Source organism: Cupressus sempervirens, chromosome 8 (genome assembly GCF_028749045.1).
Source record: "Cupressus sempervirens isolate cs-2001-9-10 chromosome 8, ASM2874904v1, whole genome shotgun sequence".
Classification (NCBI taxonomy): domain Eukaryota; kingdom Viridiplantae; phylum Streptophyta; class Pinopsida; order Cupressales; family Cupressaceae; genus Cupressus; species Cupressus sempervirens.
Genome location: NC_143125.1, coordinates 403,524,668 through 403,549,710, shown reverse-complemented (window position 1 = coordinate 403,549,710; position 25,043 = coordinate 403,524,668). Strand labels below are relative to the sequence as shown.

Here is a 25,043-nt window from a genome sequence, read left to right as displayed (position 1 = left end):
CAGTTGGTATCGGAATTAAACTTCACAAGCTGGCAGGAAAACCAGCTCTGATACCACTGTAATGACCCGAACTAGCACTATAATGTTTGAACCAGATTTTTGTGTTTTCCCCTTAATGCTAACCCCAGAATACAAACCCTCTAATCAAATAACCAGCAAAGGTGAATCAACAGTTAATAACCAGAAAAGATATTTCTGCAACTCTTAAATATAATATTCAGAAATACATACTCATGAAGAAGAAACATGAATAACAAATAAAGGCCAGAACTTACTCCAATCACTCTGTCTTCTTCAAAATGGTAATAAAGGTGCGAGCATATGAAATTGCAATACAAATCAAAGTACTAAACCAGTAACTTTCCACAATTTGGAAGTACGTTGTTGCATTAGATATTAGCAATACTATAACCAACAACTTCTAGATAACTCCTAAAACGTTATTGTATTATACAACAACAATACAATAACTAGCAAACTATAGATCCAATCTTAAACACAGTTCTACAATCAGATTGGAAACTTAAGAGAAGAACCTTTAAGCACAACTGAGACACCTGAATTGATATCTCCACTGGCAATGGGTTTGTGTCCACTACTTGCCTGCACGAGGGGCTACGTTCTCACACGGGCTGAAAGCTGAAGCTTTCTGAATGACTCTCACAAGAGAGAACTGAAAATCTGAATAGTAAATCAAGCATACCGAATGAAAGGGTCTCTTCTTCTCTTATTCTCATAGTTGTGACTCTTCGACTACCTTTCTGTCTTTTCGTCTTATCTCTCCTTGTCCTCTTTTGCCCACTTGAAATATGAATTTGACTTTTAATTAATGAAGTTTCAGCTCTCCTAGTAAATTTTAATATTATAGAGATGACCCCCTTAATATTTCTAATGTCCCCAAAAAGGGACATTATAGGCTTAAAGCCTATTCCTTACTTTCATTTTATACACATGGTTGCTTTTGTGAGAAATCTGCTATTTGCAGGTGTTGAACAACAAAAGAGGAATCCATTCACGAAGTTATGGAGATTACCAGTGAAACACTAGTATCAAAAGAAAATGAAAGGTTTGAGGAATGACTATGTACACAATTGGCGAATTAACAAATCATATCACAATTAAAGACTAGGAAAATACGCAATTCAAAAATATCTTTATAGGCTACAAGATTAAATGTAAAGCACATTAATATTCTATGAAATTTGTATATTTATTAATATAATATTTTACAACTATCTCCATAGACCTATTTGAAATTTAATAAACACTTTGTTACTAATGTGATTACAAATTCAACTCACAGTCAATAAGATTATTAATCTAAATGATTCGATCATGATCAGAAAAAAATTATCATCTAATTAACTAGTTAAATTCAATCAGTTGGTCCAAATCACTTAATCATCACTATTTTCATAGAACTTCAGAGCACCCTACAAAAATCACAAACATCATAGTTGTAAAAGGAAAAAATAAAAAAGCATATTCAGAAAAGATTAAACATACTGGTGGTCAACTCTACATGTCAAATTCCGCATGATTTTAGATCGTAAATCTTCATTTGTAAGACTTCTTCTTGAATAACCAAATATACTAACATTCTGCAACCACCAACATATCATCACATTGTCAAGTCAAAATCTTTCTTCAACACATGAGGCACAAATTATCAATATAATACAATATACTACTTTGGTGCTAATTTATAATAATTAGTAAATAGTATAATTTTTTGAAGTTTTAAAAAAATTGTACGCCTTAGAAATATTGACGGATAATCTAAAACATGTTTTTAACAATACATGGGCAATTTTTATTATTATCAAGTGATCCTATAATTTTGTGCACTATTCAAAATGTATCTTATATTGACACAAAGATCTTTCCTAAGCACTATTTGAGAGAATTTTTAACATAATAAAAAATTGGACAAAGGCAGGGATGCAGATATATTTGGTATGAGAATCTCGAGGATCTATCTCAAGAAGACATCCACTAGCATAAAAATTGGTTTGTTGCAAACTCTTTTCATCCAAAAGCTCTTGCAAATAAAGATACTATCATGCATTAGTATAGGACTATGAGAGGAAGTAGAACGATGTACCTTGGGAAGGAAGCCACTACAGTAAAGGGCAAACAATGCAGGAAATATCTTGTTTCTAGCTAGTTCCCCTGTTGCTCCGATGACTGCAATGCACAGAGAAGGTCCTGCAGCTTCTATCAAAGTCTGGAAACCTTTTTCTTGCAAAGGCAAATTATGGTTTGTAGCAACAAGAGGCACTTCAATGTCATTTAAAGGATTCACAACATTGTCTGTTTGTATTTTCACAGTAGTTTCCGTTTCATGTTTTCCTAAAATATAAAATTAAGTAGAAAAAATTAGCTGGTCAGCCCAAATAAATCTTAAGAAAAATGCTAAAAAAAGAAATGGACCCCATGAATAAGGTTAATTATCAACATGTTAATAACCTATTCTTCATGTCTTAATAAATGAAATCATAATTCTTTGATATCCTAGTTGATAAGAATGAACATTTTAAATAATTTGCATGCCATTTATTGAACTTTAATAAATGACAAGAAGTTTCTATAATTCTACCCTGCTTTTAAGAATCAATAATAGATAACATTTGACAAGTGAAAGGAACACATTTAAATTAACACATGAACATTCAATCCGTTCTAGAATAACATGAGAAATAAAACTGTTTAATCTAAGAGAAACTACAAAAGAGTGAGGGAAGTTGGGTAGTTTCATGGGTTTCTAAAACCTATTCAAAATTAGAAATATGGTTCTCCTAGAAATAATACAAATTTTAAAAATGATGGACAGATTTATGTAAAGTTTGATAGATCTTTATTGGTGGAGACTAAGCAATTATATTTTCAGACTTGAGATGAAATAAATCTGGAGACCTTGAAGTTTATTATGTGAAAGCTTGATGATTTATATAAATTGAATATATCTTCAATATATATATTGAAGTAGTATTCTGATATATCTGAGATCAAATATGCCAATGCTATTGATAATGATCTGCAAATTGAATACAGCACACATACACACACACACATATTGAAGCATAATCATGTAGGAGCATGGCCCTACGTGAGCATGCCTCAGCATACACTTAACTACACCGTATCATAACAAAACAACAATCCGATACTGAAACGGTGTGACAGCAAGACAAGGTGACTGATACTAATCGGTGTGTAAACCCCTGATACTAACTGGTGTAAATGCAATTCAAAACACCCGATAGTAATCGGGGTGTAAGTTAAGGCAAGATGCCCGATAATAATTGGTGAGTTAAGACTCGATGATATGATCAATATACATGATCCTCGATTATATTAATAACAAAACAAGAAGAATAAACTCTCACCGATAATCGATATTTGCAATATAAGGTTATGATGGATTTTATATATATGAAAAATCAATACTTCATTAGATGTTTCAATTCACTAAGAAGCTAACATTCTTAATACTCCCTCTTTAGCAATGAGGGATGTGGAAAAAAAAATAAAAAAAAAAAAATATATATATATATATATGTACACAAAATTTAAATACCACTTAACTGTGGTTAATCAATTATGGTATCCAGCAAAATCCGGCCCAAAGAACCATGATGGTGATCAATGTGTCCGGCAAAATCCGGCCTGAAGAACAATGATAACACTTTACTTCTACACTTTTGGTGTTAGAAAGTAGATCAACTATTGATAAGATTGTCACCTTACAATAGTGATCTTAAACACATGAAAGATTGTCACCTTTCATTTTACAAGTTTGCAAACAATCTAATTTTCAATTATTCATGAATATATAAATTTTTCGATGTATTTACAAATTTTTCATACCAAGTTTATCTTTGAAGTATTCTATTTTCATCCTTGCAAGAGGCTTGGCGAAGATGTTTGCATTTTGATCATTAGTGCTGATATAAATACCTTTATCACATTTCTATCAACCATGTCTCTAATGTAATGGTATGGAGTTTCGATGTGCTTTGAGCGATTGTGGAAGACCAGATTAGCAGAAAGTTTGATGCAGCTTTGGTTATCAATATGAATCACTGTGGGATCTAGTTGCTTTCCAAATAATCCAAATAATAGCTTTCTCAGCCATACTGCTTCCCAGGCTCCCATGGAGGTTGCCATGTATTTAGCTTTGCTGGAACTCATTGCAATTTTAGGCTGTTTTCTAGTGAACCATGATATCATTGCTGACCCAAGACTAAAACAACATCCTTTTGTACTCTTGCGGTTTATGGAACAACCAACCCAATCAGAATCAATATAACCTTTAAGTTTGATCTCAACATTTCTGTACTTCAATCTAAGACCAATAGTGCCACATAAGTATCTCAAGATATGTTTAGCAGCCATCAAATGAATCTTCTTTGGTTCACACATGAAATGACTTAAGACATTGGTGGCATAGCAGCTATCAGGCCTAGTATTTATTAAATACATGAGTGATCCAATGAATTGTTTGTAGAGAGTGGGGTCAATAGATTCTGAGTCTAGAGTTTCCTTTTTCAGTTTGTGTAGATGTAATATCCCCTATTCTAAGATAAGTGAATAAATTAATAAAAAATAAAAATAAAAATAAAATCAAAAGAATAATAAATTATAATAATAATTATTAAATATGCTAAAAATATAATAATAATGTCAAGTGATTCGAAGAATAAATACATCACAAATCAATATAATTATCAAGCATACAATTTGGCAAGCTATAATAATTCTTAGTAATATGATATATTAATAAGTAGGAGATAATTTTCACAGCAAGTCAAATGGGGTTGCAAGCTTTGGGTTTAACCATGGAGGAAACTCCGTAGTTAAGCACACTCAAGCTGGAGTAGTATTGGGATGGCTGACCTCCCGGGAAGTCCTAGTGCTTCACCCCTGTGAGCATCACCTAGATCCAATGAATGCTAAGTGTTCCATTTATTCTCATGAGAGATGGATTCATGTTGAATCACTACTCATGAAATATGGGCCAATGAGTTTGACTCAAAATCACACAGTTAAATCCCGATAGCAATATCCCACATTATGTTATATGATTAACATTCTTTTGATTATATATTGAATAATAAACCAACCATTACATATATAATAATAAATGGTTTCTAAATAATATATAATTAAAACAATGTCATTGGCTCATATATGGTAATGGTTATGAAGTGATGCAACCATGATAGAGGAGCGCACATGAATATGGCACGGGGAACATGAAAAAGAGGGAGGCATTGAACACTTATAACCCAATCAACAACATTCACGGTATACAAAAGCATGTTTGCAAAAAGATCAAACTCATATTCCTCCAATGTCCGTCAGTGACCCTTAATCATCTCGACGCCATCCATATTCAAGCAGAGGAGGTCGCTAGCGCATCGTAATTTCTCATAGTTGAATCATTGAGGTCTGCAATAAGAAGGGTTGGAAGAAACGACACACCCAAGGAATGAGAAGACACATTTTGAAGACATCAAATTAGATTAGAGGGAATAATAAGAGATAAGATAGGTAGAAGAGCCCATAGTAAATAGGAAGTTGCTTATCTATTATCTCATACTTATATCTTAGTTCTATTGCATTGGAGTCAATCGGAACCTACAATATATGTAGAACGAGTTTATAACATACTAGAAAAGCTTATTATCTATTATTTAACTTTGGATACGTCTTTAGAAGCATATTCCTTTCACACATAATGAATTGCAGCGGTTTAAATTAGAGAAGTCCCTAAGTGCAAAAATCAATAATTCATATATGAACAAGTCCCGACTCCAAATCAGAGACAAAGTCTATATTGTTGTAAGTGATTAGTTTATCATTGCATATTCATTACAAAGTCACCACATTGCATATAGTGTTACTATTTATAATATCAAACCACTTATCATACATCCAAGTGAACATTTGAAGGACCAATGTTATTGATAAGAGCAATTATTTTATAAGAATTCAAGGTATTAGTCCCTATTTGTCAAATTAGTCTTAGAGGGGACATTATAGTGGTATCAGAGCATAATCCTGCCATCCTATGAGTGAAGGCTTATGGAAACTTATGAGAGGAGGACAAATAAAACCATAATGAACAACTTAGCAAATGAGGTGAGATCCTATATGGAGCAAAACAACCAAACCAACCAAACTATATTGAGTCAAATGGAAAAATCAAATCAAGCACTTCTCCAAGCATTGCAAGATATGGGAAATTCTATCAATAATTTGAGAAGTCAACCCAACCATGCAAGAAAAACTAGCTCCACTCACTTAGAAAATAATAATGTGTTTTCTGCAACCGGAATACTGCAACCATCATTCCTACGCAGAGCAGAGCTACTGAGAGAAGAAGATGGCATAAAACAACCAATGACTAGGATTGAAGAAATTGCAAGGGCATACGCAGCTCTAGAACCTAATGTTAGAGAACTGGTATCTTTCACACAATTTTGTGACGATAAACGAAGGGAGACATGTAGAAGGACTATAAATGAAGAACTCAAACATAAAATTAACAAAATAAAGCTTCCACATTTTGATGGTTCGGAAAAGATTACACCGCATCAATGGTTAGAAAAATTAAACACATTTTTTATTCTAAATTCTATGATGGAAGAAGATGCCTTGCAATTCGCTATAGTGCATCTAGAGGGAGCAACACATGATTGGTGGACCCATGGGCGTATCTCATTGGGACATAAAGATGTAAAATCCTATAAAGAATTCTCTCCGAAAAGCTCATGAATAGATTTGATGATAAGGACATCGAATGGTATTTCTAAGAACTAACTCAACTTAGACAAATTGGAACAGTGGAAGACTATGCTCGCAAATTCCAAGAGTTAGTAGTTATAGTTCTAACTTCTAGACCTCCCAAAAGAGATTCATATATTTATAGAAGGATTAAAATACTCCACCAAGCACTTTGTTAAACCACATGAACCACAAAACTTGGAAGAAGCCATTAGAAAAGAAAAAATGGTAGAATCAAATCCTTCAAAGGAAATATCTAAGAATTTTTCAGCAAAGACAACATAGAAACAATGACTCGAGAAAATATCATAAAGAAAAAAAAGTTATTTTTGCAAAGGAAAACGGAGTGTTGGGCATCAATGCCAAGGAAAGGATGCTTTCAAGCAAAAAGAGGACGTAGTGAAGAAAGGCTTATGCTTTAGGTGTAGAGAACCATAGGCATCAGGTCACAAGTGTAGCAAAAAGAATCAAATTAATAAAATAGAAGCAACATCGAGACAGAAACATAAGAGTCACATAAGAAAGCAAGACATGGTCCAAGAGATTTGAATAGTATCCAAGCACAAAATGAAGGAGAGAAACGATGGTATTTTGAAGAAATTCCACTTGATGTATAAATTTGAATGGAATTAGTAATCGATATTAAAGAAGGGAAAATAAAATGGGATAAGAAATTATTCACTTTCAGTTAGTATTTGTACCTATTTCTTTTGGATTGACAAGTAAAAACAAGTAATTTATTATGAGAATTTGTAATAAGTATATGAATACAAATATTCAATTGTATTTATACTCAAAATTTTCTCAAAACTCCTTGAATGAAACTATAGAGAGATCATGCACTTTTAGAGGCCTTAGGATGAGATAAAGTCTCTCCTATGGATTAAATAGAGAGGGATACTCCTAAAGGGATATCTTTAGTTACCTGGGATGAGATAAAGCCTCTCCTAAGGATTATAAAGATGGGTAATCCTAAATGGATATCCATAGAGGCCTTACAATGAGATGAAGACTCTCCTAAGGATTAAATAGAGAGGGATAATCCTAAACGGATATCCCTAGTGACCTGGGATGAGATAAAGTCTCTCCTAAGGATCACGGAGATGAGTACTTCCCAAAAGGATACTCATAGAGGCCTTAGGGTGAGAAAAATTCTTTCCTAAGGATTATAGTGATGGATATATCCCAAAGGGATAGCCATAGAGGCCTAGGGTGGGATAAAGTCTCCCCTAAGGTTTACAAATGCATAGCAAAACAGGGTATCTATAAGGATTTGGAAGAGATAAAGTCTCTACCAATACTTATGAGGATTACTAATCAAGACTTGTCATGTGTCAAAGAAAGGGAAAGGAAAGATTGGGAAGTACACAATACATAAAGATAAGTCCCTTCTTTGAATCACTCTTAGTAATTCAAGTTGAAATTGGTGATCCCTAAATTTATATTTATCACTATCTAACCCCAAAATTGAAATTGTTGTTGCAGGATGATCAATCAAAATTTCATAGTTAAAAAAAAACTGCAATATATTGCTAATATCACGAGATATTGTGAGCAAAATTGCCAGCCGATATAATCGCCAAATAAATCGTCGACGATATTTTGAAAAAATCACATTGCATTTGGGATGAAAAAATCATGGTTTTTACGATTTTTTGGTCAAAAAACTGCTGATTAAGTCAACTTGAAAAACAATAAAGTTTTCTAGAAAATGTTTAGAGTTTTTTCATTTTCCCGCAAGTTGTGATGGCTAACAAAAGGGCTGCGATGGCTGCTGAGGAAAAGTGCGATTATCGAGGACTATTAACGAACACAGATTCAGATTGCTGAGAAAACGTAGCACATATTTAGACACATGAACTATTTCGACAATATGCCTCAAAGATGCCTCTAGATGGAGTGTTGATTGTAGGATACACACATAATGGTTTTGCTCTTCAATAGGTTATAGAAAACATTCTTGGAAATTTAATGTAAGTTTGTCTAAGTATGCTAAATTTTATCCCCAATGAATGACTTGGAAAGTGAACGCATGGTAGTCAAATCTTCTCATATACACATCACTATTATGCTCCTGTATACACACCAACATCACTATATATATTTTTATAGAGCTATAAATTGTAAATTTATATAAGTAATGAATTGATGATCATGAGTTTATAGATAGGTTTATAATATACAAATTTTAATTTATTTGAACTAGTTTTGTAAATTTATAATACTGTATAATTCAGATTTAAAATACTATTATACTATATATTAATACTAAAGTAGTATAATATTGTATATTAATAAATTCATTACAGAGATTTATAAATTAGTATAAATTAATAACTATATATCTAATAAATTATAATATTGTATATTTATTCTTAATGCTAATATGCATATGCATTGTTTATTAACAACATTTATAAGTTTATAGTGTTTACAAATTATAAATTCATTATAGAGAACAAATATATTTATTTATAGTCTTCATAACTATTTATTAATATATATCCATAAAAATTTTATATTTTCAAATGTTCGATAAAAGTGCCTATATTTTTTGACGAGTTTTTGGCGATTCTAAGTTTTTCAAAAATTTTGAGCTAGTTGAGATATTACTGAAACTGAGTTTTTCAACTATGAATCAAATCACAAGGAGAAAATATTGAATTGCTTGAGGACAAGCAATTTTGGGAAGGATGGTATTGTAATATCTCCTATTCTAGGATAAGTGAATAAATCAATAAAAAATAAAAATAAAAATAAAATCAAAGTAATAATAAATTATAATAACAATTATTAAATATGTTAAAAATATAATAGTAGTAATATAATAACAATATAATAATAATGTCAACTAATTCTAAGAATAAATACATCACAAATCAATATAATTATCAAGCATATAATTTTGCAAGCTATAATAATTCTTAGTATTATGGTATATGATTAACATTCTTTTGACAACTGGATAATATTCATTACAAAGTCACAACATTGCATATAGTGTTACTATATATAATATCAAACCACTTATCATACATCCGAGTGAACATTTGAGGGACGAACGTTATTGATAAGAGCAATCATTTTATAAGAATTCAAGGTATTAGTCCCTATTTGTCAAATTAGTCTTAGAGGGGACATTACAATAGATTAGTTTCCATCAGAGTTGCAAGGGGTTTTTTGTCCTTCATTCCAAATCTAGCCAAGATGTCCTAAGTGTACTTCCCTTGATTTAGAAAAATATGATCTTTTTTTTGACATACTTCTAGACCCAAAAAATAGTATAGTAGGCCTAGATCCTTCATTTCAAATTCAGTTAGAAGATCTTGTTTGCATCTTTCAATTAGGTGATCATTTCTTGTTATTAGTAGATCATCAACATATAAGACAAGTATTAACATATCATCATTAGAGATTTTGAAATATATGTTAGGATTAGCTTCACTCTTTGAGTATCCTAATTTGATACCAAGCTCGAGATGCTTGTTTGAAGCCATAAAGAGCTTTCTTGAGCTTACACACATATAGATTCTTATCTTTTATAAAAAAACCTTCAGGTTGTTCAATATTTACTTCTTCATTAATGACCCCATTTAGGAATGCGGTCTTGACATCCATTTGGTGTATCTTCTATCTTTTGGCTGCTACAATTGCAATAATTGTTCTTACTGAAATGTATCGAGCAACAGGGGAAAAAGTTTCTTCATAATCAATACCTGCCTTCTGAGAAAAACCTCGAGCATCAAACTTTTTTTTATGTTTTTCAATACTGCCATTTGAAGCATATTTGATTTTGTATAAACACTTTGAAGAAATAGTTGATTTGTCTTTTGGTTTGGGTACAATATCCCAAACATCATTTTGTAGAATGGATTGATATTCTTCAACCATAGCATCTTTCCAAGCTTGACAAGTTAGGGCTTCTTCAACAGTTAACAGTTTAGATTTAGTAAGCTCAGTTACTAATGCAGTGTAACAAGTTTTGTTTCTGGTTTTCTTGCTTTCCCTGGAAATCTCATCTGGCTCAACATTATTTTCTTCAATCATTTTTCTTGCCCATAATGGCCTTTTCTTGATATTAGAGATGTCTCTGTTTTTTGTACTTGGTAATAGTTCATTTTCTTCTGATATGTTCTCCCTCTGAATTTCAATTTATAGATTTTCATGTAAGTCTGTGATGGGCTCATCTTCTATACTTGTTGATAGTTTTAGCGCAGTTTTTTCCTTGAATATGATATCTCTACTTACTTCAATTGATCTTTGTCTAGGTACATAGACTTTATACCCTTTGGAGTTTTCACTGTACCCAACAAATATCCCTTTCTTCCCAGGTGGTTCTAACTTAGTTCTTTTTTCTTTAGGTATGTGAATGTAAACAGAGCAACCAAAAATTCTAAGATGACTTAAGTCAGGTTTAGTTTCTGTAAAAACTTCTTTAGGTGTTATGTTTTCTAGTATTGAGTGTGAGCATCTATTTTGAATGTATACAACAATATTGGTGGCCTTCACCCAAAATGAAAAATGTAGGTTTTGATCATGAAGCATGGTTTTTGCTGCTTCAACAATGGTTCTATTTTTCCTTTCTACTACCCCATTTTGTTGAGGATTATAAGGCACTGTATACTCCCTCTTAATCCCAACAGAGGTACAAAAAAATTTGAAATTTTTAGAAGTATATTCTCCCCCATTGTCTGATCTTAGGGTTTTAGTTCTTTTTGACGTTTAATTTTCTACAATTCCTTTAAATTCTTTAAATTTTGATAGAACCTCATTTGATTCTTTGACCTTTAGAAAGTAGAGCCAATTTTTCCTAGAGAAATCATCGATGGATATTATGTAGTAAGAGTAACCTCCTAGGGAAAGTGTTGGCATAGTACCACATAAATTAGAATGAACTAGTTTTAGAACTGATTTAGATTTGTGTTCACTGGGACGAAAAGGTCTTTTAATGTTCTTTCCTAGAGCACATCCTTTATAGGTGCCTATATGTTTTGAATTAAGTCTAGGTGTTCCAGTGGTGATTTTCTCTACATTTGGAAGTGGACCAAATCCAATATGTTTGAGTCTTCTATGCCATACTTCATTAGAATTTGTCACTTCATGGTTGAGAGCTTGCTTTTGAATGTTGCATAGTTTGTATAGGGTCCCATCTCTAGTCCCTATGGTGATAGCATTTTTTAGATTAGTGTAGGCCAATACAAAACTTTGTCTTCATTGAAGGTGACTTGAAAACCTTCATCAGCTAGTCTAGAAATTGATAATAGATTTCTTTTTATGCTTGGTACAAAGAGAACATCTTTCAATTTTAGTGTGATCCCAATCGTTAATTGTATAGAACAGGTCCCAATTCCTTTGATTGGATAAGTGGAGTTGTCTCCAATGGTGACTCCTTTAGTGGGATAATTTCCAAAAGTTTCAAAATTATCTTCGAATCCTATTATTTGTCAGGAAGCACCACTATCTATTATCCACACATTTTCGTTGGATTTCATCTCACTTGATAAGGCAGAGTAGAATAATAGACTTTCATCCTTCTTTGTTTTAGCTAAAGAAGCTAAGATTTTTCCCCTTCCTGGACAATTTGTGAAGGTATGTCCAAGTTTCTCACACTTATAACATTTAACTTTGGAGAAGTCATTTTTTTTGTAATTATTATTCCATTTCCTATCGTCATATTTCTTTCCTTTGAATTTCCTCTTTTTTCCTTTGTTGTTAGAGACTGAGAAAAGAGCTTGATTTTCTTCCTCTTGATTTGAGATGATCCCCCTAGAGATTAGTCTTGATTCTTCAGACGTGCACTCATTTTTTAGTTGATCAAAAGATGGTATTGAGGGTTTGTTGACGACTTGAATGAATGCTTCCCAAGATAGGGGTAATCCTCTAAGTGTTATTATCGACAGTTCTTGGTCTTCTACTTTGCTTCCAATAGAAGATAGACGATTTTTAATTTCGGAAATATTTCCAAAGTAAGATGAGATAGTTTCTCCTTTATTCATTTTTGTATTCATCAATTGATTTTTTAATGTAATCAATCTACTTGAGTTGTTGATTTCAAATGTATCCTTAATCGTCTTGAATACTTCAAACGCCTTTTTGAGATTTGAGATGTATGGAAGAATATGATCTTTTATTGAATCCACAATGATTTTCCTTGCTTTATTATTTCGTCTTTTCCAAGTGGCTTTTTTTGAGTCATCTTCAGGTATTGAAATGTTTGATTCAATAAAAGATTCTAGTTTTAATTCTTCAAGAATTGTAATAATCCAAATTTTCCAAGAAAAGAAATTTGCTGCTCCTTAAAGTCTGTCCTCTACTCTAACATTATTTGACATATTGTCACTTTTGGTTCAAGGTCAAATTTTAAAGTCTCTCTACCAATTTGGTTCTGATAACATGTAAAGTTTGATAGATCTTTATTGGTGGAGACTAAGCAATTATATTTTCAGAATTGAGATGAAATAAATCTGGAGACCTTGAAGTTTATTATGTGAAAGCTTGATGATTTATATAAATTCAATATATCTTCAATATATATATATTGAAGTAGTATTCTGATATATCTGAGATCAAATATGCCAATGTTATTGATAATGATCTGTAGATTGAATAGAACACACACACACACATATATTGAAGCATAATCATGTAGGGGCATGACCCTACGTGATTATGCCTCAACATACACTTAACTGCACGATATCATAACAAAACGGTCCGATATTGAAACGGTGTGAGAGCAAGACAAGGTGACTGATACTAATTGGTGTGTAAACACCTGATACTAACCGGTGTAAATGTAGTTCAAAACATCAAATAGTAATTGGGGTGTAAGTTAAGGGAAGACTCCTGATGATAATCAGTGAGGTAAGAATAGATGTCTTAAGTGGATGATATGATCAATATACACGATCCGCGATTATATTAATAACAAAACAAGAAGAGTACACTCTCCCTGATAATCGGTATTTACAATATAAGGCAATGACAAAATACACACACACACACACACACACACATATATATATATATGAAAAATCAATACTTGATTAGATGTTTCAATTCACTAAGAAGCCAACATTCTTAACAATTTAGTCCTCAGAATATGAACTTAAACAACTCAACCAAGCTGATTTTGGATAGAAAATATTTCCCTTCAGAAAAATAAAAGATTCATCTTAATACTTTATAGGTTAGTTTCTCTAACCCTATAAAGGTGTTACTCTTTATTTTCAAGATGATCTAAGCTCCTCTTTAATTAGCTCTTCTTCTCTATTTGACCCGCACCAGAAATCTTTGTTTTATCTCTAAATTATATATTTGTGATTATTTCTTAGTTTCTTCCCTATCCATTCCTCTCAGAAAAAAATGTGTTGTAGGCATAAAAAATTCAATATTATCAGCCCCAACCCAATTATTCTACAATTTATAATAGTTAGTTTACAAAAAATTTTTGTTTAAGTTTCCTTTTGTATTTTAATGGCAAAAAATGCACACTATGTAGGTGTTGGAAATTTGAAGATATAAAATTTTGAGAATGTAGAAATCAAATTTGTGTTTTATCCACCATTTACATTCATGGGCAAATGGTGTTCAAAGTCAAATTGTAACCTGCCAACTAGAAAACCTCCCGCTAATATATAAACTTATTTTAAGTCATTATATTATTGAAAATAATAATTTGAGCCTGTTTGAACCAATAACCAAACAAACGTCCTTTATCTAGGGGAATGAAAATGATCAATTGAAAATCATGAAATCAACATTCTTGGACCTCTATTGAGAAACACTCCAAAAACTCTTTTGGCTCACGAGTACTCCTGAGTCAAAATGCTTGGCATGTCACTCTGTCAAAAACCCTGCAATGAGCTTTTGAAAAATGAACAGAAGTGTTTCCTAATACACTCCCGAGTAAATGCAATAAATCACAAGTTGTGTTAGAAGTTTGTCCAGATTTATATAATTTATTTGTTCTTGCTTCAGTTAAAAAATGCAATTTTTTTGGTGGTAAAGGTTCCAAAGGCCTTAATTAGGGCTTAGCTTCCCCTCAACCCTATTAGGGATGTATTTCTAAATCCCTATAGGGGGTGTTGTCCCTTCATTACACTAGAGCGTTGCCCCCAGATACCCATGAGGGGCATCATGCCCCGTTGGGGTCTCTCGTCCAAAATCCTCATTATTATGGTAACTTGTTAAATAAAAAACGTGACTACAATGAGATGATGATGAGGATTCGGGATATAACTCTCGTTGTGCCTACTTAGTCATTATTATTGCACAACTTGCCAAAAATCTCTTTAGATGATGCAACTTCTACACATGACATGGCTAGTTTAAGTAACATTGTAACTCATTGTAATGTCTCCTAATGTGCTTCCTATGACCAGATTGGGTATCCTTGGAGGAGCACACAGTATAAAAAGGTCGAGTTAGTTATGCATCAATCACAAGAAGAATCACTGCTCTTATCAAGGAATAAATATGATGTTAAGGATGTCGACTTAAAATAATCAATTGATATGCTTACTCGATAAGAAGAGTAAACATTGATTAAGGGCTAATAATCTGCAAAATTTACTAATGAAGAGACACAATAACATCAATTACAATTGGAGATTAACTATAATGGAAGTATGCAAACTATTAGTTAGTGAAAGCCATGAGAATATGAGTCTAATTGATTAGCATTCAGACAAGGATATGCTGTTATGAAGAGTGGCAATTATCAAAAGGCACAAGACACGACTTGTCTAATGTGACTCCTCGTTCAAGAATGCAGAAATAAGAAGATATTTTCATTGTTCATTCAAGGCATCAATTTGAAAACTTTATCTCTTATTTATATATTCTTGGAACTGCCCATTTGTGTTATTGCCTTATTTGGGATTAACATGTTAACCATCATTGCAAGCATATAAGTACAGATCAGGAACAACAACTAGTCACTATAGGCAATATCTTCACATTTGCATAACCATATTTGTTATATGATATATCACACAAAACAACTTGCGGCAAGAAATACCCTATCTATTGCATATCCATATCACTATATCAGAAATAGCAACATATCATTACACATATTTACATATATTCATATCAGAAGCAACGCATCCTGTATCTCTGTAAGCGATAGTAATATATACTCTGTTGTATACTTCATATTGACATAATAGAAACTACTAGTATTCGATTTAGCATAATTTTCTTCGACATATCAGAAGACACTAATATCATTTAGCAAAGAAATATTGATATACATATATATCAAATCCTTTTGCTTATGTTTCATTGATTGAATCAGAAATAGAAGTTGATGTTCATATTCTCCATTACATAGTTCAATTGCAAAGATTAGGTAGTGTAAGTGAGAGGAATAGAAGTAATTGTCCCAATACTCAAGATATCCTAAAAGGGAACATTACAATTGTTGTCAAAGCTTATAATCCTGCCAGCCTATGGAGAAGATAACGTTGGTGAATTCAATAATGAGATGAGCCAATTCATGGAAAAACAAAGTACCACACAATGACAAATAACACAACTATCACAAGTTTAAGGATGAAACTTTTTCCAAAGAGAAAGCATCACTTAGGACTAAACAAACTATAGGGAAGCCTAACCTACCTTTAATGGATGAAGGGAGACCAGTTCTTGTGCATGGGTCCAGAAGGTGGACATATATTTTTAGTTAAATCCCATAACAAATGAAGCAACTAAATTCACTGCTAAGAGGAATCACTAGAGGAGTATAATGCAAGCTTTCAAAGACTTTCAATGTTGATCGCTGACATATCTATAAGTTATTAGCTGTATTATTTGTACATTGTTTGAAAGACCCTCTGAAGCAATTGATCAAGGCTCTCAATTCCAACACCTTATAGAAAGCTATAAAAAAGCCTGATGATATGCCATTAAATCTGCTAAATATATCATATGAATTGTGCTCAAACACTAAATCTTAAATATAGGCTCTCCTAAAATCTTCATGAAGTCTGCTTACAGATCTGTTTTAATTTTACTTACACTTTTTAAATCTTCTCATACATTTCCTTTGCTGAATATTTATTATCATATTCATTATGACTCCAATTTTTTTTTTTTTTCTATTTTGCAAATCATAATATATATTAACTCCAATATATATATAAGTTATTAGCTGTATTATTTGTACATTGTTTGAAAGACCCTCTGAAGGAATTGATCAAGGCTCTCAATTCCAACACCTTATAGAAATCTATAAAAAAGCCTGATGATATGCCATTAAATCTGCTCAAATATATCATGAGTTGTGCTCAAACACTAAATCTTAAATATACACTCTCATAAAATCTTCATGAAGTCTGCTTACAGATCTGTTTTAAGTTTGCTTACACTTATTTAAATCTTCTCATACATTTCCTTTGCTGAATATTTATTATCATGTTCTTTATGACTCCAGTTTAATTTTTTTTGCTATTTTGCAAATCATAATATATATTAACCTTGCAAAACAGCAATGACTATCACCATTTTGGGAACCGTAAAATACTTTCCCGGCGAAATAGCGATTGTTATAGCTATTTCACAGCCTCCAATTTTCCCCCATTGCAATTTGGCGATCATTCAAAGTTTATAAAAGTAGATATTATTTTTTCTTGTAAGGTATTTTTCAACCTTTCCAGCATGTATCCGCTTATGATTTCTTCCTTTTAAATCTAAAAATGAGACCCTGCAGTAGCATTTCTTCTGAGAAAAACATTTTGCAGATGAGATCTCCATTGATGGATTAAAGAAAAAGCCAATGTGGAGGAAAGTCTTTGAATCTATCATTTATAAATACACTCAAATGCCTCTACATTTCGCAGCTGCAAGAAATATTCAATAACACCTATTTTGTTCACGGAAAGAATGTTGGCAAAGTTTGAAAAATCCTATCAGCCAATGTATTTGTTTGAAATTTGGTACCAAATATATTTTGCACACATTATCCAGTAGCATATGAGATCACAGCTCCTTGAGAATTAAATAGTTTGATACTCTCCAATTACTAGCTATATCTTCTGATTTCATATTGCTACTATGCATTAATGGATATTGAATTTTTCTATATTGCATTCACAGTGTATGCAATCTTATAAACTTATGGAAGACTCTCCCAAAAAGCTTATTCAAGTGACACTACAGAATCATACTTTTTGCAAGAAGGACAAGAGGTGGCAACCTGATGTAAAGAATTGATAGGACACATGGTAAGTATAGATTGGCCATAAGAGCTCCCATGCAAGTTTCTATAACCATCGTTTTGTCATTTTATGGAGAAAAAACCAGGCTGATACGAAGGTTGTTAAAATCCAAGGGAGGTTTGGATACTTCTGCACAACTAAAAAATTCTGCAAAAACATTTTGGTGGAAAATAAAGAATTCAAGGGACATAGCAACACTGCCGAGATCTGAAGGAAATTGGACATACTGACAAAACAGAGATTGTTCAGCCGTTTATGATTGTTACTGGAAAATAGGGGTTATAGAGAAATTATGGAGTTTTGATGGGTACTCAGATAACATTAAATGTCACATGAGATATCCACAGGAGCTTCTTTTGCAAAGGTGAAGCTGCTTCATTCAAGCTACGAGGAAATGAAGATATTCTGATTATCAGAAATTTCTGTAGATAGTGAAAGTTCTGTGATATTGAGATATGGCCCAAAACTTTGTGATCTTGTAGCTTGCTTGAAAATGATCAAATCTCTCCTGAATTTGAACAATGCACATTCCTTTGGCTTCTTACAAGATGTAGTCCTTTGGGTGCAAACCATCTGTAAAACATTGAAATTGATCACTGACTTCTGCAAGTGAAACAAGGGAGAAAAGACACAAAGGAAAAATCTATTTGGTTCATCAAGATTTCCCGATTGAAGCTACTAATTTCTCAAGAAATCAACACAAAGTTTGCATCATTCATGGTCATGCAACTCTTACTTAGCTGCCTATGCTAATGAAAAGTGAAGCTATGGTTTTGAAGGGCGTACCACCTTTACTGTTGGTCATACGTGTACTCATTGTGAGGGGCACAAGGGATGAAATAACTATATAAGTATAAAATTTATTTTCATATGGACATTTACTTATACTTTAAGTTATTTACCAAATATGCAGTTTTAAGATGTCTCAGATGGGTTTTGGATTTTTAGGTTTTACAATGCATGTTCTGTTGGAGGATCTTATAATTATTCAATTAGTCAAACTTTATTAATCAGCATACTCCATATGGCCCAATCACTATGCAGGACTGTCAACCGTTTTGGAGGTGTTCCTTGGCATTTTGTGTTGTTTTTCTTGTTAGTCATACTGTTTGGAGTGGTGTTTCAATTATAATTTTTTCTGGGTGCTTTTAAGTATTGTTTTCAGCAAGTTAAAATGTACTCTCAGTGTGTTCAGTTTTTCTTTCACATTATTGTCAAATGAGAGGCACCATCTATACCAAATTTTACTGCTAAATTACAAAATATAACAAATAAATGGCTGCACTTGTTAATCAATACAATGTGTTTACTTTTAAGGCAAACAGAGGCATTGTCTATATTAAATTATACTTATTAAAATGATTTAGTGAAGTTTGTGTCCTTTTACTTTTTAAAAAGTATTATTTATGCACTTATTGATTTTCATAATTTCAAGATAGAAAAGGAATTAAAGCATTATAATTTATAACACTAATGTTTTTGAAGTTTTATGTCATTGAAGGAAAAATATTTCATTGCACCTTGATTTCACATGGCTGAGTCCAAACCTTATATTGCTCCAAATCTGTATTTCACTCAACCAACACTTCTCATCTATGTAGCTTTTCTTCACATGGCCCACGATTGGCTTTAGCACTTCCTTTTGGTAGTACTTTGACACTCTCACATGACTTTTTTTGTCCTCCTTCATCTAAAACTTAATGACTTTGCTTTCTTCTCATGCCAACAGCCTTCTAGATCATCTACAATTCTCAATGACAAAGATTCTTTTGAGGGAGTAGTAGTCCATAAAGAGATCATTCATAGATTTTATCACTGTTTGCAGCAGAATAATGACCTTTGATACCATAATAGAATTGGGTTGCAATGAGCAGTGATAGATTCACGAGGAGGAATATATAAAAGGAAGTTTGTCAGAAGTAGAGTACTGACTACCTACCTTAAATGTTTTATATATTAAATGATAATAATGTGGTTATTACTATTCTTAATTATTACATGATGTATATAATTGTTTCTTAATGCTATTCTCAGAAAATTGTATAATTCAACAATTGTGGTTCCACATTTCTATGCTTCACATGGATGTGTGGTTATGCTTTATGCTTTTGAATTTTCTTGCAAATAAATTATCTTCACTAAACTGCTTTTATTGGTACTTATAATTCATAGGAAAAGTCATCTTGCCCATAATGTATTGGAATCCTATATAGTAGTGGGTTGTTCCCCGAAATTGCTCTCTAGTCCAAATAGTTGAACTCATAGTTCAAAATAGTGTCGATATCTTGTTTTCTCGCAAGATTTTCAGTGTAGCACGAAAACTTGTGCTTTTCGCATGAGAAATCTGGGAAGAGTAGTTAACTTCTCAACAAGAAAATCGCTACTTCTTAGGACTTCTCAACGAGAAGTTGTTAAGTTTTCATAGGTGTTTGCCAATCAAATAGTCACACCCAGCAAAATGGGAAAACACAATTTTATTCCAGCATTGAGTGTCTTGGGTGGAGAAGGGTTTAGGAGGAGAAAATAAGTGTTTGATAGCAATCTAGAACTACTAGAACTACTAGAAGGGAGAAGAGGAAGATGTAGACTAGTTTCATATTGTACTTGACATTCGTATTTGCTTATCTTTTTATGAAGACAATTCAGTATTTGTAGTTTGCTTTAGAGTTCAGAGTCTTTGACAACATCGGCATCCACATGAGGATGCAATTTGTTACTCATTGCATTTATATATATCTAGACCAGCTTGTTTGGTTTGTTTACTCATTTACTGACTCGTTAAATGCACTACTTACTGAATTTTGTAAAAAAATGCATTTTAAATTAAATTTAGATCATTTTCAAAATTCCCACTATTTTCCTAAGCAGTTGCTGGTTTCTCTCCAATATTCGCCAAGAACATTGTTTTTTGCCTCACTGATAAGTGGCAAAGAACGGGATCTTGAACTATGGAACTTGAACTAATTAGCCCTTAATAAAAATACATCTTCATTTTTAGGCATTTCTATTATATGAGAAAATATGCACAGACTCATCCTCTTTTGTATATATATGGTTCATCTTAAATTGGACAATATTTTGGTAATGTAACACCAATTCCTAGAAAATAGATTAGTTTCTTTATGCAAAAATGAATATTTTGTAATTGTCTCACTATCAATGATCTAATAGCATTAGCACATTTTTATCCCATCAAGATATTTTGAGCACATTCATATCAAAAGGCAACCAAGAAAGTAACAACTTGCAAACAATGACGAGCATCCATTTCCTACCAATGATATGTTAGGGCCACTAACCTTCTATTCTTGATAGTGAGATTGAGTTTGTCCTTTCTTCCTTGGGTGAAGATGTATACTCCAGAGAACCTAATGGAGATTCATCCAACTGTATTTTTGTACTAGGGAAATCATTCCCTATCCTAGGTTGCCCATAAGACTTACAAAAATGAACCCTAGATAATAACCAAGGCTTCAACCAGCAAAGTTTTAAAGGACCAATATTCACATACTCTCCTTGTAATGGATAATTGCTATACACCAAAGAACTATTATTGTTTGGCACACATGATAAGCTTGAAGCCTGCAATTAACCAAAGAAGATGTGAGAATCGTAACCTAGTTATGCAAATTACCCAGATTGAGCTATAATGCAAAGAGAGATGGAAAATATAGATAAGAAACTAATCAAAATCTAATAATAAATGAAGAAAATGTTCATGATAGCTATAAATATATTAGCACTATGGTAAACTTTTTATAGATATTGTTCACACGTTAATGAAATCAAATTATTCAAATGATTAGAATGAAATTAGAGATAAGTATATTTAATTCATAGGACCATCAAAAAGATGTTTAAAAAACCCTGGATAATCAATTTGCATATATCATTGTTTTTTATGGTGTGATATTATTTAGAATGGGGTATTTTAACTACAATATGGCTTATTGCTATCTTAGTAAATATTGTAGGGAAATATTTTATAAAATATAATAAATGAAGCAGAAACTGTAATAATATGATACTTCATGTTTTACCAAACACTAACATTTAGATGACACAACTTGACTTTTTAAATGCTCAAAATATCTCTAATTTAAGAAATAAACCTCATGTCACTCTAGAAAACAAATAATTTATGTCAATGTATCATGATTGTGAGAAAACTTTCTCCCTTCACGAGCAAAGAAATAAAGCATCCCAGCTTGTACCATATTAGCACTTCAAGGTGTACCTTGTAGTGCAACATCAAATAGAATAGTGTAAAAGGTAAATCCTTTCATCAAAATTCAAGGGAAATCTCCTTGTAGCAAAATTAGAATAAAAAAAATTAAGAGTAAATCTTTACAGCATGACCTTTAGCTCCATAATTGGTAATCTCCAATTTTTGAACACATATTGCAAATAGAAACTATTTTTTTTGTGTTTTAATTCTTGACCAAAGGCACAAGGAGATTTAGTACTTCGGCTGAACACTAGATATTTTATTTTCACTAAAGAAAAACCCTATAGTAGCTAATAAATACTCACTCTTTCTAGCCAAGAGCAAAGAGCAAAGAAATGCAAGTAAAACACAAGGATTAAATTTGTTCAAATAATGTGTACTCAAGATAAATTAAAATATATGAAGGAAAATGCAAACAATATTATAATGACAAAAATTCACTAGAACTAGCTAGACAAAGTTGATTTACCTAAACAACACACACAAACCATAATGTACCCAGTGCAATTAAATAATTTAATTAAAATTAATTATTGCATGGCCATGAATTTAATAATAAATTTTTTCAGACCCCCTTTTATTATATTAGTTAGGTTTTATATTTTGTCATGTTGGTCATTGTTTGTAACTCTTCGAGAATTTTTTGAAGCCCATTTATAAGGCCGAGTTCTTAGTTGTCGTAGCCTCCTAGGTATGCAAATTTGGTATTTTCTTTGTTTGTCCAAATTCCCATTGGAGTTCTGCTTGTATGTTGTTTCAGAGGTGAAAGATCCTCCCTACTTGGTATTTGCAATTTTAGTGAGAAGCCCTCACCCTACTTTGACATCATTTCAATCAGTAATATTTTCATTTGAAGAGCACTTGTAATGTAGTTTCCAGAATAAATAAATAGTTCCAGATACACTGAGTTGATAATTGTTTTGCAGTTCTATTTAATATTTACATTACAAATTCTAAACTCCATCAGAAGAAATACTATATGGAGAACTTGTTATACCGTATGTGTGTTAGTCGTGCATGTGTTAACCAACCATATCGTACATGTGTTAACCATACGCATGTTAACCATACAGTGACGTGAAGATAGGTTAGGAGTTGAGTTGTTTCATAGGCCACAAGTTGGGGTGACTAGAGGAGTCGTACACAAATGTTTTACCAAATGTGTGCAATCGAAGTGTTCTCAACACTTGGGCATGCTGTGCAAACATTACAGTGGTTTCAGGGCTAGTTATTTTGCCATTTTGTCAAGTAGTGGCTTCAAGTATACACTAGAAGGAGAAGCGAGTACCATTTTGTTGGTAGAATGGGGGAGCCACAGGATCCTACAACTGAATTCATGGCTAACCAAAAGCCAAACGTAGCTCAACAACACCATGGTCAGGGGGGAATGACAATAACTCGTGGAGGAGACATTGTGGAGATTGATAGAAAGGAAGACAAACACGAAACAAAATGTGCATGATGATGATTCCATCACCGTAAAAGAAAACCCTTCACATTCATGCTCTCGGTCGTCAATGCTAACGTTTCTTCTGAAAACTGAAGCACCTCGCAAAGAACGAGAGCCCACTTTTCAAGAAATGAAAGAGTAACAAAGGAAAGACCAGAGGAATGTATCTTTCAAAATTATGTCGATCTACAAATGAGATACTCAAGTGGTAGTTGTTGTGGCCACTACAATGATGACCTCAAACGAAAGATAGGCAAGGTAAATTTGCCATCCATTGAAGGATCTAGATCAATATCCACATGGGCATGGGTAAAAAGGTAGATACATATTTCTAGCTAAACCTAATGCTTGAGGATGAGGCAATCGAATTCCCCACACTTCACTTGAAAGGGATTGTGTATGAATGGTGGCATCATGGGATGGTCACCCTTAGGCACGAGAAAATAACTTTGTATGTTGAATTCATAGAAAGGCTTATAGACTGCTTCGATAGGAAGGATCTAGAGCTCAATTTTAAGGAGGTAGTGCAACTAAAACAATATGGGTCAGTTAAAAGTTATATTATAGAATTCTAGAGGTTTTCCGTGCTAGTAATAGATATCTTGGAGAGGTGATTGGTTTTGTTATTAATGGATTGGTTGAGGGAACCTTTGAAAGGTTAGGTGAAAGGGTTCAACCCTAGTATGCTCACCAAAGTGATTAAGAAAGAGGGTGTCAGTACCACAACTTCTCCTTCCAAGAATTACACGCATTCCTTATTAATGTTATCGTAGCTATGGTCGGATTCCTTCTAGCCAACATAGATAACATAAAGGTATTGATAATATAATAATATTATTGATAAAATAATTATCTTTTTCCCTATTAATGTTATTGTAGCTATGGTTAGATTCCTTCTAGCCAACATAGATTACATAAAGGTATTGATAATATAATAATATTATTGATAATATAATAATTATTTAATAAGATAATTAAATTGCTAATATAATTATTATAATTATATTTGATAATAATAATTATATTATTTTTTGTATTAACAAAGTGAAGTCATCTGGGTCACATCATGAGTTCTATTAAGCACTGAGCACCTTACGATATATTTTCCAAATATGCTCAGCAGAAAGTATATGCATATAGCCTAAACAGATACCTGAAATGAACTACTTCTTACAATACATAGTACTTGTTAACTAATTTCAAAAACAACTGTCATAACCAAGATTTAAAATAGTTAATACAAAAAGGGATGTATAACCAGCTTGATCTATCCTCCCAACATAAAAAATAAATCCATATATAGGGCTAACCCATCTATCCATTTGTAACATGATCATGAGGAACATAATTA

General features: G+C 32.4%; 1 protein-coding gene and 1 long non-coding RNA gene across 3 annotated transcripts in view; one reads left to right on the top strand and one right to left on the bottom strand.

The window, feature by feature from the left end:
- Positions 1–25,043, bottom strand: part of LOC149542990 (inactive glucose-6-phosphate 1-dehydrogenase 4, chloroplastic-like) — a 150,125-nt gene that overhangs the window by 63,584 nt on the left and 61,498 nt on the right. Inside the window, exons 2-4 of the mRNA XM_089797913.1 lie at positions 21,314–21,596; positions 2,105–2,352; positions 1,507–1,601 (exon numbers count right to left, since the gene is read on the bottom strand). Coding sequence (XP_089654039.1) covers positions 1,507–1,601; positions 2,105–2,352; positions 21,314–21,596 — 626 coding nt within the window. The remainder of the gene's footprint in view (positions 1–1,506; positions 1,602–2,104; positions 2,353–21,313; positions 21,597–25,043) is intronic.
- Positions 1–25,043, top strand: part of LOC149542991 (uncharacterized) — a 148,019-nt gene that overhangs the window by 62,693 nt on the left and 60,283 nt on the right. The window contains exon 2 of one of the 2 annotated variants that reach the window (XR_016355578.1): positions 17,893–18,944. The exons of the other annotated variant lie outside the window; for it this stretch is intronic. This is a non-coding gene — a long non-coding RNA (uncharacterized LOC149542991). Of the gene's footprint in view, positions 1–17,892; positions 18,945–25,043 lie in introns of those variants that run through there. 2 annotated transcript variants of the gene reach the window in all.